This window comes from Sturnus vulgaris, chromosome 2, assembly GCF_052056855.1.
Source record: "Sturnus vulgaris isolate bStuVul1 chromosome 2, bStuVul1.hap1, whole genome shotgun sequence".
NCBI lineage: Eukaryota > Metazoa > Chordata > Aves > Passeriformes > Sturnidae > Sturnus > Sturnus vulgaris.
This window is the reverse complement of record NC_142244.1, coordinates 113,569,933-113,587,628: the sequence shown is the minus strand read 5'-3', so window position 1 is coordinate 113,587,628 and position 17,696 is coordinate 113,569,933. Positions and strand designations below refer to the sequence as shown.

The following is a 17,696-nucleotide window of genomic DNA, read 5'->3' as shown; positions in this document are numbered from 1 at the left end:
GTGAAGAACAGGCTGTACATTGATTTTTATATACCTGAGGGCTGCTCCTATTGCTGTGGTATCAGCTGCCAGTATCTCACTGTAATTAATTTATCTCTAGCCAGGGTGCTTCCCCCCTGTTCCTGGAAGGAGTTTGTGATATTAATGTGTAGAGAGCAAGTAAACATCAGGTAATCCCTCAGTAATGCTTTGAAATAAATGTAGGGTTGTAACAACAATCCCCTGGCCTTTTGTGTCTTCTTCCAGGCCCAGGCCCTTTCATTTTTCCCAGAAAAAGTATTAAACTAGTTTTATTGACCTAGAAGAAGTCTTGCAAAACACTCACATTGAAAGTAAAATTCTGCTCTTTAAAGTAGTTTGGAAAATTAATCCATGCAGCAAACAAACAGATATGTAGCCATAGTGAGACAGATGAAAATTGTTTCTGTTTTACATTAAAAGAGTATTTGTTGATCTGGTTGACTGTGAAATGTGAGAACTGTTTCTGTATATTATGCCTTCATTCTCAGCAGGCCATTTTTTAATTTTCCTAAGTCCCTTCTGAAATAACAGCTAATATAATACAGATTCCCTTTCTCTCTTTCTTAAGAAATTGCTGAAAAAAAAAAAAAAGAGATGGGGAGAGCTGTGACTGATGATTTTCTTTAAAAGATGTTGACAACCGGGAATATATTTTTCCTTTTTGCAAAATATGACACTTTAAAAGTTAGGATTTTGTTCTTTCCTCATCCCCAAGTCCCTCAAAATCCTGCAGAACAAGAACCATCAGGTGTCAAAGGTGTGATTCAGTTTGTACTCCTAGAGCAAAGGGAAACACCCCCCTTTTGTCCCAATAATTGATTTGTTTCTTCCTCAATGAAAATGCCTTTTCATTATAAGAAATAGTTTTTATTCAGGGGTAGTTGCAGGAAGGTTTTGGTTGAGTCAAACATACATACAACTATCTCATTTAAATGCAACCCACTCACATTTGGTTTTGAGAATCTTCCACTGCTTCTGCATTAAAAAGTTTGACCCTCAATAATTTCTGATATCCTGTGGAAGGTAACAGCTGGAGATATTCTAATTCCTGTTCTATTTGCTCTTATAAAGTAATATGAATGCACACAATACCATCTTGAATTTAACTTCATGTTTTTTAAAGACCTTTAGGCCAGCTAGACTACCTATCTTGGGTCTAAAAATGGATATTTCCTATATTTTTTCAAATGGTTTTTGCTCATCAAGCACAAGAACTGTTGGTTTTGTTTTGTTTTGTTTTGTTTTGTCTTTTCCTTCTGTGTGATCATGAGATAAAACACTGGAATATTTCTCTTTCTTAGTTTCTATTTGAGTTTATTGCAGCCTAATCTGTCTGTAACATCCTAGTGTGGCTGAACTTACCCTGTTAAATGTAATATAATAATTGCTATGTAAAAGATCATATCTTCCAGCCCCACTGAGTAAAATAAAAATTGCAGCTGTTGATTTTATATGACAAAGTGTTATATGTTTAATGCCAATTTAAGATTTTGTAGCACTAATAAGAATCATTTGGATTGCAAGGAGGATTTTTAGGGAAGAACTTACTGACAATGGTATCTAGAAGCTGGACACCCCTTCTGCATTGAAGTCACTCCAGAAGTCTTTACAAATGACCTTAGTGTAGTAACTTCTCTGGAATTAATAAACCTAGATAAAAACATCTGCACTATATCTGCAATATTGCCTTTGGATGAAATCTAACTTAATTTCCCAGAAGAGCTTATGTGGAGTAATCGATCATGTATTTTAAAAAAAATATTTATTAGCAAAAGGACCCCACAGATCTCTTGATCTGGTTGTTTAACTTTAGAGCTACCTGATAAGAAGTTGCAGGTAGGTGGGGGCTGGTCTCTTCTGCCTTATCTCAAATGAAAGGATGAGGGGAAATGACCTTAAATTATGTCAGGGGACATTCAGATCAGATATTAGAAAAGAAAATAATCACTGAAAGAGTGGTTCTAGGCATTGGAATAAGTTGCCCAGGGAGTTGGGGGAGCCATTATCCCTGGAAGTGCTCAAGAATCATCTGGATGTGGAACTTGGGGATGTGGTTTAGGGTTGATGATGGTGGGGCTGGATGATCTTGTAGGTGTCTCCCAGCCTCGATAATTCTCTGATTTATTAATTTGATTTATTAATTTGATTTATTTTTTAATTTGTAATTTACAAAGGCCTTAACTCCCAGAATCGAGTGGCTTCTGCCTTACTTGTTTTTTAGTGATTTTTATGATGCCCACACTAGTGAGTGTCTTTATGGACTGGAGACTGCTGGCACCTCAGCATTCTCCTCTCTGCACTCTGGGTCTGTCTCAGTGCTGGAGATGTTTTTCCCAGTCTGGGACAGCTGCATTTTGCCAGACTTAGTGACAGAGAACAAGCACCCCAAGTTTGTTGGACTCTCTCTATTCAGCACATTTTGCCAATCTTGCAAATACAAAATAAAGCACAGGATAATCACTCAGACACTTAGCAAGTTCAGCAGTGTTGCCTTACCAGAAGGGGAAGGTGGCTCCTCAATCATAGGTGGAGCTGGGAAAAAAAACCCCACAATAATCAAAGTTAATTGGTTGAGCCTAAAACTTTTTCTGTTTTTCTGATAATTGATCTAAGAGTTAATGTTATTTTTTTTCTACATTTGTCAAACAAACTAGAAGTTTAAGTATGATCACAGAATTATATAAAAGACACCCTACTGCTCCCAAAATTTAGATGATGGAAATATTTTAATTCTGTATTTTCAGAACATCTTTTTCTTTCATTTTGAAAATTGCGAAACATTTAACTGAAATTTTTTGAACAATTGTTATTTCACTTTACATTTTGAAAACATTTTTCTCTTGAGAATTATGTGCATTAAAATAAAGATATTAAAGGGTTTATATTATTTTAAAACTATTTTTTCTATTTTAAGCAGAAGTAAACCTATGTGGTTGAGCATTATGAAAATTTCCAGCTGGTTCAAGCAAGACACCTTAAAAATGTATAATTTGTTTTGATGTGTATTCCTTATTTTTTTATTTTCTTTTTCAGTTGGTTGGCTGGTCAAACTCAATGCCTCATCCTTCTGGTGGCTATGCTTGTAGCTAGTTCAAAAATGTTATCTCAGTTGTCTGGTATTATTCAAACATGTTTTATGGTGTCACTCATTTTGCTAAGGAGGAAAAATAAAAATTCTTGTTGCATCTGTCCAACCATGTCACCAGAACCACATCGTCCATTTGCAAGGGAAAAGGAAAATAACAACTGGATGCCGTTCCTCTGAAAGGGTCTGTGAGCTGGACTTTGGATTGCCAGAGATTAAACTTCTGCCTCACAGACCCACCTGCAAACAGAGAAATTAACTCTCCTGTCCCTCTGGGGCAAAGTGGATCAAGGACAGTACAAACCCTTGAATCACCAAATGCTTACATTTGGGGATATTATTCCTTGATGTTTCCTCAAAGGGAGGATGAAGAGGCAGGTGCCTTGCCTTTAGGAGTCCTGAAGTGCTAAAGCTTAACAAAGAGGATTTATCTTTTCTTTCTCACACGTTCTTCCAACAAAAACAAGGAACAGAATGAAACTGAGTGAAAAATTGCTTTAAAAATTGAACTAATCCCTCTCAATGGCCTCATATGGCTTATCAACAAGCAATGGTGCCCTGGACTCACCCCTCTGTACAAAATAAAAAAAAAATTATAAAAAAAAATCTTACCTGATACTTTCAGTTTAATTGTCGATTTCTTTGTTTGGTGGCTCTCAGCCTCTCTGTAGATGCAGGAATATTCAGCATCATCCCCTAACTGGACATTGGAGATCTTTAAGGAAAGGTTGCCATACTTCATCTGGTCTAGGAAAAGACTGGTTCTGCCCAGGAATTTTTTGTCCTGGTCCTTCAGTGAATCCTGCCCATTCTGAAAGAAGTGCACCAGCTCCGTGGTGCCAATCTGCCAGTAGAGCAGTGACTTGGTAAGGGTCAGCTCTCCAGGAGGGCTGGTGGAGCAAGGCAAAACCACAGTTTCTCCAACAAATGCATGGCATGTGCTGTGCAGCTGACCTGGAATAAAACCCAGACAGTTCCCTCAGCGTGCAGCAGAGACAGGGGCTCCAGGTTTCTTATAATTTTACTTCACCACATCATTATTGCCACTCTCCCTCCCAAATCCTCCTGTTCCCAGCCAGGAGGGCCATGTGTGCTCAGAGCCCAGCCAGCTGTGCAGCAGGACAGATGTTGATATGTGCAAGCTGCCTCCACTTTGTAAGCGTGGCTTTTGCTTGAGCTTATTTCCTCTTGTCCCCTTAGCTGGTGATTTTTTTTCCAGCTTTTGGGGATCTCAGTCTTTGGAATTAAGTGTCTGATTTGACTTCAATTAATAGGGCAGTTCACAAGTGGAAAAGGGGATGCAGGGAAGTGGGGGTGGGCTGATATGATTAAACAAGTTCTGGTTTTGTAGGAAGTCTGGCTGAAAAAAAAAGGAGAAGTGTGAAAACAGTGCTAGACCAGGAGAGAAAAATCCTGGATGAGTCTGGTCTCCCACAACTCCCATTATTTGGGGACCAGATCATGATTCCCAACTTGTAAACAACGTGCTGGGGGCTCCCATCCCAGAAAGCCAGAAAGAAGAGTCTGTCATTCCCACTTTTGATAAATGGCTTTTCCAAGTCCTTGGGGAGATTTGGTGGGTGTCCCTGACATGAGGCAGAGGTGTTACCAACCTTCCCAACCTTCCCAACCAAATCCAGCACATGCAAGAGCCAGGATGAAGGGATCCTGCAGGTGGGCAAACAGGGCCAGCTGCACCCCACGTACACACACTGTCCATTTCATAACTTTGATGCCAATTATTTCCATAAATCCTTCCAAGTTAGCTGAAGGCATACTAAAACTTGCAAAAATGGGTGAGTTTGCCACTATCATGTAGGACAATTCCTATCAGATTGTAGGGCATTTTCTAGGGGAAAATCGGGTTATGGAAGAAGGTTTTTATGTATTATAAAGTATTCATAACTAGGTGTTTCCATCACAGAATGTGGGTTTAAATTAGCACTCTGACCAAATCTGTTGCATGAAATAATATTATAAATTAAAATGCAGATTAATTAATTTGGAAGCAAAAAGTTATTCCCAGCATGGAGCAGAACAAAAACAGCATGAGTCTGTGATTGCACCAAAAACAAAAGCTAAAATTCACTGTGAAACAATTCAATCTGCTTCCATGGCCAAAGTTCTGTGAAGCATAAGGGGCAAGTAATTAGACTCAGTATTGAAATAAATATTCTTGGCTGCAGTGGGGTCGTTCCTGTGTCCCTGGCTTGCATCAGCTCTCTGCATATGTCAGGCTAAAGACCACAGAGAGTCCCAATTTCCCCTTGAAGTCAGTGACATCAGCTTGTCACATGCTCAGGGCTCTGTTTCCATGTCAATCAGCCTTCTTTGGTGTCACACTGAGTTTATCCACACATGAAAGCAGAAGGGAAAGCATGATCCAGACAGATGAATCTCCGAGCCAAGTAAATGTCTTCGGTTATAATTATCACTGCACATCTGCTTTTCTTTGGTTTTCACAGTTTTCAGCTGAAAATCCTGGCCCAATTTGCCCAACAATATCAACTTCTAGCTGAAAAAATGCACATATGTCAAGAGTTTTTTCTGGTTTGTGGTGGAAGGACAATCCCCTTGCTGTGTGGAGAGCTGAACTATTTGGTCATTATGCTTTGGCCATGACAAAAAATTCTTCACAGGGTGCTTAGAGCTAGGAACAGGCTGCCCAGGGAGGTGGAATCACCACCCCTGGAGGTGTTTAAGGAAAGACTGGACAAGACACTTAGTGCTGAGATCTGGGTGACAAGGTGGTGTTTGGGCACAGGTTGGACTTGATGACCTCAGAGGTCTTTTCCAACCTAATTGATTCTGTGGCTCTGTAATTTTCGGAATGTATCAGTTGCTGACCAGGTTTTGCTTCTCAAAGGGCGCTTGAATTACAGCAAAGCTCAGCCTCCACTGTGCTGTGCCCTTACTGCCCCAGCATCTCACCCTGCACTCAGTGACATGCCCAGGCAGGGCCAGCAGCACACCTGGAGGGGCCACCAGGGGCTGAAGGAGGGCAGGGAGCAGCCTGAGCCCCTTCCCTGAGCTCTGTGGGTCTGGGGAAGGGCTATGCTCAGCAGAGGCAAAGCCATGTGTGAAAGCAGATTGTGGTTCTGGCTGACCGTGGTCAGGAAACCACAGTGGGAGATGAGTGTGCCTGAGGCTGCTGCAGGGGTTTGGTAGGCAGGGGAGGAAAGGAGCCTCCAGAAGAGGAGGGAGTGAAACTTTTCTGGTGGGAAAAGTCCTGTCTGCAGGGTGCTATTAGGAGAGAGTGCTTGCGGTGCATGATGTTGCACTTGGATGAAGAAAAGATGATAAACGGAGCTTGTAGCTCTAGTCAGAAAAATGGACAATAAGGATTTTCTTAATGAGCAAAAGAGGGAGAAAGGGTGTGGATCCTATCTCCTGGCTGTGGACACCTGTGCATTTGATACTGGCATTGGGAGTGCACCTATTTGCTATTGATTCATTTTCTGAAGATGGGGGACAGCAGTATTTAGCATACCTGAGCTGAGGTACCCATTCCCTCTCTCCCAGGCCACTGTGCACAAACTTTGTGACACTGGTGAGGACCCTACAAACACCCACAGGGTCCAGCCCACCCTGCCCTCAGGGCTTCCAGCTGGGAAAACCAGGGCAGGAGGAGACAAAAGCAGAGGCACTGCTGAAGCTGGGATAAGAGCAGGTGACTGAAATCTGTGTCATTAATTGTTTAATCAGCCCACAGCTGCACGAGATATTTTGTGGATGGGGAGAAGAGATTTCTGGGGGCAAGTATGTGTCTTTATAGAAGGCAGTCTTGAGGAGAAGAGTAAAGTCCTGCTGAAGGTTGGTTATTGGGAAGGATAAGGATTTGATAAGAAGGTCTCACAGACACGTATGTATAACAGAAGGATCTTTGAATGTAGAATCTGAAGAAGGAATAGAAAGGATAGCAAGTTTTGATAGAGGAGAAAAGAACTGCTGAGCCAGTCTTACTGGGTAACTAGAAGGCAAAGAGCAGGTGAGTTGGAAGGGGTTTTTATGACTTAGAGCAAAGGCTAAATTCACCTCAAACAAAAGATGTTTTTACCAAACAAAAGGCTTTTCACAGGCAAACAAGAAAGCCAATGTTGCAAGTAGAGGAAAGATCAGAATTTTTCACTGCAAGAAAACTGAAAAACAATTTCTAGTTTAAACTGTAATACACTAACCTTTGGTGATTGGAACATAGTAAAGTGGCTATAGGTAATAGTAAAAGTATCGATTGGTTGTCATGTTTTAAGACGCTCTGTAATGACAAGTATATACTGCATTGTAGCCAGAACTAGAGAAAGCTTCAGAAGAGCCCTGAGCTGTGGCTGACAGGCTGTGGGCTGGGCTCTTGTCTCCCACGACCTGTGAACTGCTGTATCATTTGGACAGAATAAACAGCATTTTAAAGAGCTGCCTGGAGCCCCACATCCCTCATTTTTGGCTCTTACAGTTGGTGATGCTGGGCAGATTCCCACTGAGGTTGTTGCTGCAGCAGGTGTGGAAGCATCTGTGGATCCCTGGCCAGAAAACCAAAGCTGCCTTGTGCTGGCAGCTGCTGCTGAGGTGTGTAAACCAGGATTAACAGTGCTTATCTTACCCACCAACTAAGGCTTGCACGTGGAAAGGGCAGTTCTCCATCTTGGAGAAGATGAGTGTTGCCACACAGCTTTCACTTGCAGTTGGGAGGCTTGAATGGGAAGTGGGATGAGTTTATTTTGTGGATTTTTTTTTTTTAATTATGTGTTTTAAATATTGCTGAAATGTTTAAGCGTGTTAAGATGAAGTTGGATGTGACAATTTAATCAATCTGTAAGATTCCTGTAATGAGAAAACACTCCTGCTTTAGCAGTCAAAGTGTGGTGCAGGGAAACTTCATGGAGATTGGGCTTTTTTGTTCCCCCTTGCTTTCCAGGTGAGGTGTAGCATCCTTAACCACGACAGTGTCTGGTAAATGTGAGGCATTTCTGGGCAAACAGAGGAGTCCTGACCACACACAGAGGTCTCACTACTGCTGACTTTGATGTCAATGAGGAAACTGCACCTTGTATCAAGTTCTCTTAACAACATGTTCTAGTTTATCCTTTTTGTAAGGAAAATGGTATCTCATTTATATAATGTCAGAAAGTCAACTCTGCTAGAACTAAGCAGATGCAAGATGGTTGAGGCTTGTAAAGGATGAGATTCCAAGTCATCTTTAATATTATGGAAATGGTGGGGTATTTTTAAGGGTGTGGCAGGATAAACATTATAGGTAAAGGTTTATGGGTCTGAAGCACCTTAAATTTGAAAACCACTTCTTTTGGATACAGAGATTTATCTGAGGGTTACGACCTGTATTTGCAAACCTTGGACTGTGATGAAATGTATGCAAGTATATGCAAAGCAATGCATTCATTTGTTCTGTTTTGCTCCAAGATTCTGCTTGCAGCCTGTAGATGCCTCTGCAAATTCCTAGCTGTGCACTATGGAATATTTACCTGTGGGCAGAGAGGAAAGCAGTAAGCAGGCAACCATCCAGAGAGCAGTCTCCCTAAAGAGGAGAGAGAAAAGAGAAAGGTCAAATGCTTTGTTAGAATGCTAGAGCAGAGATCAAAGACCTTTTCTCTGGTGTAATTTATGCCATCTTTACCAGATCCTTCATCTGTGAGGGTAATTTGGATATGAAGCTGGATGGGTTAGAAACCCTGGCTTGTTTTGACATCTAGTCTTGGTTGAGGGTTTTATCTCCTGCCTGTAGAACTGAGGTTTCTCAGTGTTCATGATGGGACAAGGCTTCATTTGCCATCACCAAACCTGTACTTCCTTCTTGCCTTCACATATAGACAATGTTAATTGCATCTATATAGCCATTGGTTTGATTTTGAGATTATTTTCTGTTGGTAATTAAATGAAATTCCTTCAGCTCCTCCATAGTCCAAGGAAAAGCATAGCTTACCGTTTCATTTTTGTGCCTCCCAGCCCTTGGGAATCAGTCTCTGTCAGGAGCTTCACCAGACACTTCAGCTGCTGCTTGTGTCTCTGCAAAAGAGTGCAAGGCCCTTAATTTTTGTTGTTAGAAGTGTTCCTTATAAGAGAGAATAGGTTATTTACTGGTGCTTTGTTGCTGTTTTCTTTTACTTTGTGTATGTAAAACACGGTGTGTTGCTATATAATTTCTGGGTATGTAAATTCACTGTATGCTTACATTCTGCATACAATCTTGCAATACCAAGAACGTATTTTCCTGGGTAGGGCGGATGTGAGTCACAAGCCCTGCACTGACTAGCCCTCAGCTCTCGGCCCAGTGAAGGCATTTTTATTCTGCAGCCAGCTGGGAGCAAAGAAGGTGGAGAAACCTGATGGGTGTTGTATTTATCAGGAGGTGTAGGCACCATCTTATAAACTGCTAAATACTGCCAAAGCTGCACATCTACCAACGAAATAATCCTGTAAGGAAACTGAAAAGAGTTTCTTTGAGGATACTTTTAAATTAGGTACTTTCTTAGGCAAAAACATCCAAAATGGAGCAGGAGTGGTGATGGGAACAAATGTGGAGTTTGGGCTTTCTTTTGCCATCCTCGTGGGATGATAAAGAGTACAAATATCTGAGTGGTTGTTCCTCTCTGTGTGCTCCTGAGGTGATGCTGGTGGTGGAAGCAGTGGCCTGGCCAAGGCTCTCTTCCCACTGAGGAGGCTCTGTGTGGGAAGGTGCTGGTGCTGCTCTCCTGCTCCTGCCACAATTGGCTTCCTGGGGTGAGCAAGACCTGGATTTCTCTGTTCTTCCCTCTCTCCTCATGGCCAAGCCCTGCTTGTGAATTGTTCAGCAGCCCCTTCCCTTTGCTCAGTGCAAACCATTTGCCTGGTTTCTTTGACATTAACAGTGTGTCCTGCCTGTCTCTGCTGGAATCCTGTGCTTGCCTCCCTCCCCACTGGAGGAGGTCAATGTTTCAGGCAAGGGTGTACATTTTTGGAAGCTTATTCCATATTTGTGTCCTTCCTGCCTATCTGTTGTCAATTAAACTGAGGCACTGATGGTCACTCCTATCACAGAATCATTTAGGTTGGAAAAGACCTCTGAGCTATTCCAGCCTTTGTCTGATCACCACTTTGTCAGCCAGACCAGAGGGCTGTGTCCAGCTGTTTCTTGAACACCTCCAGAGCTGCTGACTCTGCCACCTCCCTGTGCAGCCCACTCTAATGCTTAACAACCTTTTCTGTTGAAATTTCAGAAATTCAGAAACATCAGAAATTCTTTCTGATGTCCAGCCTGAACCTCCCCAGGTGCAGTGTGAGGCTGTGTCCTCTCACCGTGGCTGCCTGTGAAGAGTTTATCTGCCCTCTCAGCTTTGTGCAGATGTTCCACCCCACATAAGGCTGCAAAAATACCAGGAGCAAACTTGTTCTGCTGGACCAGGGCTCCACAGCACCCTGTCCTTTAGGCAGCAGCAGGTCTGGCCATGCTGAAGGAGTCTGCCCTAGCAGCTGATGCTCTGTGATGCTGTGGCTGTGCCCACTCCCTCTGTACATACAGGCGGTCCTTATGATAATCTCCTTATTCAGAAACAGCTAAAAATTTTGGCATGTGTGGCCAGCTAACAGGCCTTTTCACAGGTGCAGTAGCAGCAGACTGGAATGACCCAGCAGTCAGAGCTCCTCAAAGTTGTGTCATTGTCCTGGAGGATCAGTCATATTCCCACAGATCTGATTCTGACTCAGGAAAACAGGAGGGTGGTTCCAGCACAGCTGGTTTGTTTGTGTCCCTGCCTTTGGCTGGCTCACTCCCACGGAGTCCCTGTGGAGTGTCTGGTTCTCAGAAATGCCTCCTCGGAAGTTTTGGACTGGGGTGTCGCTGAGAACCAAATTGCATCTGAATTGTGTGTGAATATTGAGCTCTCTTGCCATCCACGTGCTGGTGGTGCTTCCCTACTGAAGTTAAATTTGTGCAAAAGGAGAGAGCAGTGCAGGTCTTTTTTAAGGAAGCAGAATCAAACCACAGCAATGCTTCAGATGGGTCTAGCTGGAGCACCTGACCCTTAATTTAGCTTTATTCAGTGCTGATTAGTTGAAATAACATTTCTTTCTAGTTTGAGCTGACTTAACTTGATGCTCCTAGTACCCTAAAGGAGAGATCTGTTCTTGTCTGTGCACTTGAGCTGGTGCAAGATGTTTCATGCACCGTGTGGATAAGCACTTAAAACAGTTTCTATTTGATATTTCATTTATTTTCCATTTCTGGTTTAAATGAAATAGAAGTTTGGAAACTAACAGTTTTTTCTTTTTATTTTTTTTAAAAAAATGAATTTTAACCCATTTATTGTTCATTTAAATCAACTGGAGGAATTACTTAGGACTTTTATTTTTTTCCCCCAGACATTAAAATAATTAACTGAGTAAGGCTTTGCAATGAAAAATCACTTCCTGAAGAATTCAAATGCTAATTAATAACCCTTTAACATGCTAATCTACCTGAAATAACTAAGGCATTGGGTGCAATTAAAATATATTATTAAATTATAAAATGTGTGATTAAATTGTAAAGCATATGATTAAATTTCAAAATCATGATCTTGACTATCTTTGCCATCCAACTTGGGTCACATGTGCAGGGCCATTTATTGAGCACACTAGCTCAGCCTGCAATAAAATTAAATTAATCAAGTAGTGAAGTAACCAAATGTTCCCAGCAGAACAGCAGGGCTTTGAGTCCCAAAGCAAATGGGTTCCAATTGTCCCTTTCCAGTGCAGGAGGGAGAGGGTGAGAAAGGGTCTAAATGCTGCTGTCAAAGGCTTAATGATCTTGGAGCACTAAAACTCTCCCTGGTGACCACAGAGTGTGACAATGATATCAAAGTTGTTGTGAACTAAGTGGGCAAGACAAACTGGAGGAACTGGTTTGCTTTTTTAGCTTTTCCACTTCATCTGGCAGCATCCAGCACTGGGCACTGAATGAATGGTCATACAAGGAGGAGCAGACACCAGCTGGAGAAGGCAGCAGTTATTCTGAAAGGATTAGTCAGTATCGTCTGGCAGAGGCTGCTGCCAAGGTGGAATCTTCTCATTGTGCACCTGGCAAAGCTTGATATCTTAGTCATTGGTAATGTTTTCAAGTATGTTTTTTATTTCCCTCTCTGCCTCGCATGCCTTTGGCTTTAGAAAGCAGATTTATCAAAAGTGATTGTTGATACTGGTGCATGCAGGAGAGTGGAGGAGGCACCTTTCTCCATGACTCTGTGAAATCCTGAGTGTACCCTGAACTGAAAAATGCCACCTTGCTAGTCCTTACCCATGTGAAGGCAATTTTCTGTCATTTCTTTGAATGCTCTCCTCTCATGTAACCACAGCAACAGTCCTTTTACCTTTAGGTAAAAGCCATTAGTTAATAGAAAGCTAATGAGTGAGTTTGCAAGTGGAAATTACAGTCTGGTTTCTTAGAGAAAGTTTTATGATGTAACAGCCTGTACCGAAACTGGGTGATTACTTCTGGTCTTATCTGAAAGCAACCTATAAACAACATGAGGCATCATTTATAGGCTTGCCCTGTAATTAGTTCAAGGAGAGAGATTTAAGACATCTTGGAGAGGCACACATGCTGATATGCAGTCAAAAACAACAGTGGCTTCCTCTTCAATGGTTCTAGGTTTTGAAATTACCCTAATTTGAAAGCAATCTTCTGGAAGGTTGTGAGTGGTGGCAGTGAGTGTTTGTGCAGCCACCCTTGTGTCCTCTGCTTCCTTGGGGGACTGCCTGGGGCTTCAGGCTGCAAAATTGCTGTGGTGACAGCTGAGTCTTGGGTTGGGATCCTTTTCCTCAGATGCTCTGCTGTGGATGGCTGGCCTGGCTTTCACATTTGTTTTAGCCAACTTTATATGGTTGTAATTCTCTGAATTTGCCTTTGTCTACTGAGCACTGGGTTCTGTGTACTCTGTCCATGCTGCCTCCCTGTGCTCCAGTCACACCAGCCCAGCTGTGGAGGTGGTGGGTGGGTGCTGCCTTTGGGCTTTCCTGTGTTTCCCCATGCTGCTGGAATTTCCCATCGCCTGTTTAAGGCTTGTTGTGAGCCACAGACAGGCTCTAGGGACTGAAAGATTATCAAAAGCATTTCTGATCTGAAAAAAATTTTCCTTCTGGGGGACAATGAATGAGTGATGGTGCATGGTTTGCTCCTGGAAAGCTGCAGATTCAAAGAATCATTAAAGTTGGAAAAGACCTTTAAGATAATCCAAATGTCAATCCAGCACCACTGCTGTATTCACCACTAAACCATGTCCTCAGGTGCCACCTCTACATGTTTTCTGAACACTTCCACAGATAATTACTCCACCATTTCCTTGGGCAGCCTGTTCCAGTTCTTTACAACCCTTAAATCTTTTCCTGATATCCAATCTAAACCTCCCCTGGTGCAGCTTGAGGCCACTTCTGGTCCTGTCACTTGCTGTCTGGGAAAAGAGGCAGACCCCCACCTGGTTACAGCCTCTTTCAAATAATTGTAGGGAGTGATAAGGTTTTCTCTGAGCCTTCTTTTCTTCATCTTCAGCTGCTCCTCACCAGACTTGTGACTCCAGGCCCTTTCCCACTCTTATTGCCCCTTGTTTGCTCTACTGTACCACATACAGATACTGCAGCAGGAACTTGGAGCCCCCCTGGCTTTTAAATAAATAGCTTTTGTTAAGGAAGAATTCATCTCTGTATATGGAAATTAAATTGTAGGGAAAACAGGCATTTCAGTTGATTAATGGATCAGTTTCAAATCAGAATGCAAATCTTCCCAAGAGTTTGAAAGAAAATAGCAAAACTCCAGAGGTGTCTGGCCAAAAATGGACAGTGTATGACCTCCCACACTTAGCAGACTGGAAGCCTCAAGAAACTAGACTGTGTTCTTGATTTCAGAACAGCCATTCTGAATAGCTCTGATGAAACTGCAGCAGTCTGTGGCTTTGTAAAATGGGAAGGGTTTGGTGGCCCAGGGGACTGATGCTAAAAGTGGCACGTTTCGTTTCAAGTTTCAGGGGGAAGGAAGCACGCTCTTGGTATGCAAGTGAACAGAATTCAACCCTGAGCAAGTGGTGCTGGAGTCTTGTGGGTACTTGGTGGTTTCATGTTAAGTCTGGTCTGATTGAATTCTCAGACGGTCAAGATTCATGGCATCCACATTTCCAGCTGTTATTTCCGAGAAATTCTGTGTCTGCCTCTGCTCAATCCCCTTGTGTGAAGGCAACTCCAAGAAAGAGAAGAATGTTTGTACTCAGATTCCAGAGGGACATCATGTCACTGCTGCCTGTGACGCCAGCATTAGGAAGTTTTGGCATGACATCTGTAATTTTCAGTAGTGGGCCCTCATCCCATTCTCTTAAAACATGCTTTATTCTCTGTGTGAGCTAACTTTTGTGCCACATTGAGCATTTAGCTTTTCGAGAGAATGCTGCTGCTGTATGGCAGGGCAGTGCCTTTCATTTGCTTTCTTCCTGTTGGAAAGACTCTTGGCATAGGGAGGAATTTCATTCCTCTAAATCCCTAGCAGGTGTTCCCAGCCCCATCTATCCCTGTCTTGCATGTCCTAAGCCCTCCTGGGATTGAGTTCTGACACTCTGTGACACCTCAGGAAGCACAACCTAAGCAGCCTGAGGTGCAGCTCCTCCTTCTCCAGACCTTGTGCTCATGGCTGAGACTTATTCCTTGTGACTACTGGTGTGTGGTGGTCCCATGCCCTTTGATGAAACTTCTGGAATGAGACCAAAAAACCCATTGTTCCTTTTTGTAAAGTTCTTCTTTTTCTCAATTCCTTTTTCCTTTTCTGAGAGTTTCCACTGCTCTTTATCTTCCAGTTCCAACAAAATGATTTTTCCTCTTTTGGTGAATAAATTATTCTTCTCATGATTAAAGATCTCTTTCAAGAGATTAGTTATGTGAAAAAGGCATAGGTGTGTGAGGCTTCACCTTTTAGGAAACTGCAGCCTTGAAGATGTAGCTCCCAAATGACAATGCAGAAAGAAACAAGGATTGATTTAGTTCAATCTGTGCTATGAATTTTTTTTCTTATGTTGGAGGCAGTTCCTGCCTGAATATCTGCTTCTAGTACTCTCTGTATAATGGTTTGTTTTACTGTTTAACCTACAGAGGTATTGTAGTCTAGAGTGTTAACATGGAAATAAGATTTAATTTTTTATTAAATTAATAGGATTTAATTTTTTTCTTCACTGGGGGCTTTTTTCCTCTGGCATCTGCTCAAATTAACCCTTAAATCAGTGGTATTGCCTGGAGTACTCAACAACCAAGCAACTGAGCTGATTCTTAGATTAAATTATGCAAAGAGTCCTGGAGGCGATATTAATTTAACTGATATCAGTGAAAATGTTTGGATTGATACAACACTGACCAATACTTCTAAAGTGGATAATCTGGAGATGCAAAAATGAGACCTGGTTTTGAAGAGTGATGATCCAGTTTGGGCTGGTAGCACCTCTTTGGAGCAGAGAACTCAGCTTGTGTGCAAGTGTGCCATAATCTCTGAAATGATTACTTAGCATTCTTACTGACTGGGATATGTGTGAGTTTCTTGCTGGATACAAACTGGGGAGAAACTTACTGGAGTAGGAGAGAAGATGGGTGAAATAAAAATACCTCACCACCCTTCCTCTGGCCCTCTACACATGAATTATGTCAAGTGATAGGAATTCCTGAACACAGGTCCTCATAAGACAGATACAGGCAAGAAGGCACAAACTGGATTGAAATATGTGGGAAGTTCTTGCATAGTATGGGTGTGGTTGCGGGTATTTCTTCTTGCTCTGTCTCATGGACTTTCCATGCAGTTTTAGTCATTACTTGCCTTAAGGCACTCTGTGTCACCTGGATTAGAGAAATATGTGAAATAATTCTTTTATTGAAGACGAGGATGGAAGCCTAATCCTGTTGTCAGTCTGTTACTTGCAGAAACCTCCCTACACTGAAATGTCTCCACTTAGTTGAAATTTCTGCAAGTAGTTTGCAGCTCCATTGTTCAATGGTCTGAGCTGCTCTGCTTGCATTGGAAATATCATGATTATTTGAGCTCTTCCTCAAGGAAGGTCGAGGTAAAAGAGTCCCTGGTACATGCACAGCTATACATGTACAAGGCTGGTTCAGGCTTCTTGGAAAAACTGAGTAAAGAGGATATTGCTGCCTGAAATGATGGAAATGGCAGAGCTAGTGACTGCCAGAGATGTGACACAGGATCTCCCTCTTGCTAAGGAGGGATGAGCATCCCAGGAGCAGCAGCTGCCTCTTGCTCCCCAAGTCCAGCCAGGCTCTGTGATTTAAGAGATTTCCAGCTGGGGCCTGGAAATGCTGGAAGAAGGCTGTTGTCTGACCTCAGCTCTCTGCCCCACACCTGGCATGTCTCAACAGCCTCAATTTCTTCCACTGCTTCGAGCTGCTAAGTGTCTGAAAGCTCATAAATGTGATTCCTTTTGTCTTTGCTCTATATCCTGACTGTCCATTGTCTTGACAGAGTGCAGCTGAAGCACCATAAAATTTATAGGGGATGTAACTTGGCAATTATTGAGTTACTGAACACCAAAAAAGAAGTCAAGATGGATGGGGCTCTGAGCAACCCAGTCGAGTGGAAGATGTTCCTGCCCGTGGAGAGGAGTTGGAACGAGATGATCTTCAAGATCCATTAAAACCCAGACCATCCCATGAACAGTATTGAGCTGTAAAGATTGTAAAGCTCCAAAATAATCCATTTTTAAAGTGTGTCCAGTATGCAGTTACCTTTCACACTGAGCCAGGGTTATAAAATCCCTTTGGTAAATGTTATCAGCCCAAGGAAGGAAAGAAGAATACTGCCCTTCCCCTTGGAAGTTTTGAATTCAGGTAGTGGATATAGCCTAATCACAAGGGAGAGGGAGAAAGGGGAATTTTTTCAGGAAGCAGAAGGGAAACTATTTCAGGCTCAAGAGACTGCTTTGACCTGACAGAATAGTCAATAAAATGCCTTTATTTTTGTTTGATGCCTTTTCTAGGAGGAAGTGTAACACACTAATACCGGAGAATTTCTCTTGTCCAAAATTACTTTCCAGCCCAATACTGTGAGAGCAGGGAAAATCCTGACTTGCAGATGTTTAGTTTTGCTAGCAACAAGCTCCAGGATTACCAGTTTCTTTTCCTTATTGTGATTCCTCTCTTCCCTTAGCTATTTTTATTTGCAGAATGTCACAAAAGGAGGTTCTTTCTACAAGATGCAGTTGTTAGTGATACATATATATATATATATATATATATATATATATATATATATATATATATATATATATATATATATATATATATAAAACAACCCCACCAAGGCTCAAAGTTGGTTTGTATTTTCCTCTATCAGACCTCTTAGGACATCCTGACTTGTAATGCCTAAATAATTCTATTTATATTTCCTGTTAGAAGAGGAAGAAACTTGGACCAAGCTCAGAAAATGTATTTGTTCTAAGTATTAATCAACAAACTGATGAGCCTGACAGGTAAATGAGGCTAATTAGCAGCCTATGCTGTTGGAGCTGCTCCATTGGTTGTGGAAATGCTGTGAATGGTGGGTCTGAAAATGGAAGTTCAGGGTGAGAGGAGAGAAAGAAACTGAGAT

At 42.1% G+C, this 17,696-nt stretch overlaps 1 protein-coding gene across 1 annotated transcript in view; it reads right to left on the bottom strand.

Annotated features, from left to right (window-relative positions):
• LOC106853528 (myelin-oligodendrocyte glycoprotein-like) overlaps nt 1-17,696 on the bottom strand; it is a 31,856-nt gene that overhangs the window by 2,339 nt on the left and 11,821 nt on the right. The window contains exons 3-6 of the mRNA XM_014876830.2: nt 9,042-9,124; nt 8,584-8,636; nt 3,719-4,060; nt 2,518-2,553 (exon numbers count right to left, since the gene is read on the bottom strand). Of these exons, the coding sequence (XP_014732316.1) occupies nt 2,518-2,553; nt 3,719-4,060; nt 8,584-8,636; nt 9,042-9,049 (439 nt within the window). The 5' untranslated portion in view covers nt 9,050-9,124. The remainder of the gene's footprint in view (nt 1-2,517; nt 2,554-3,718; nt 4,061-8,583; nt 8,637-9,041; nt 9,125-17,696) is intronic.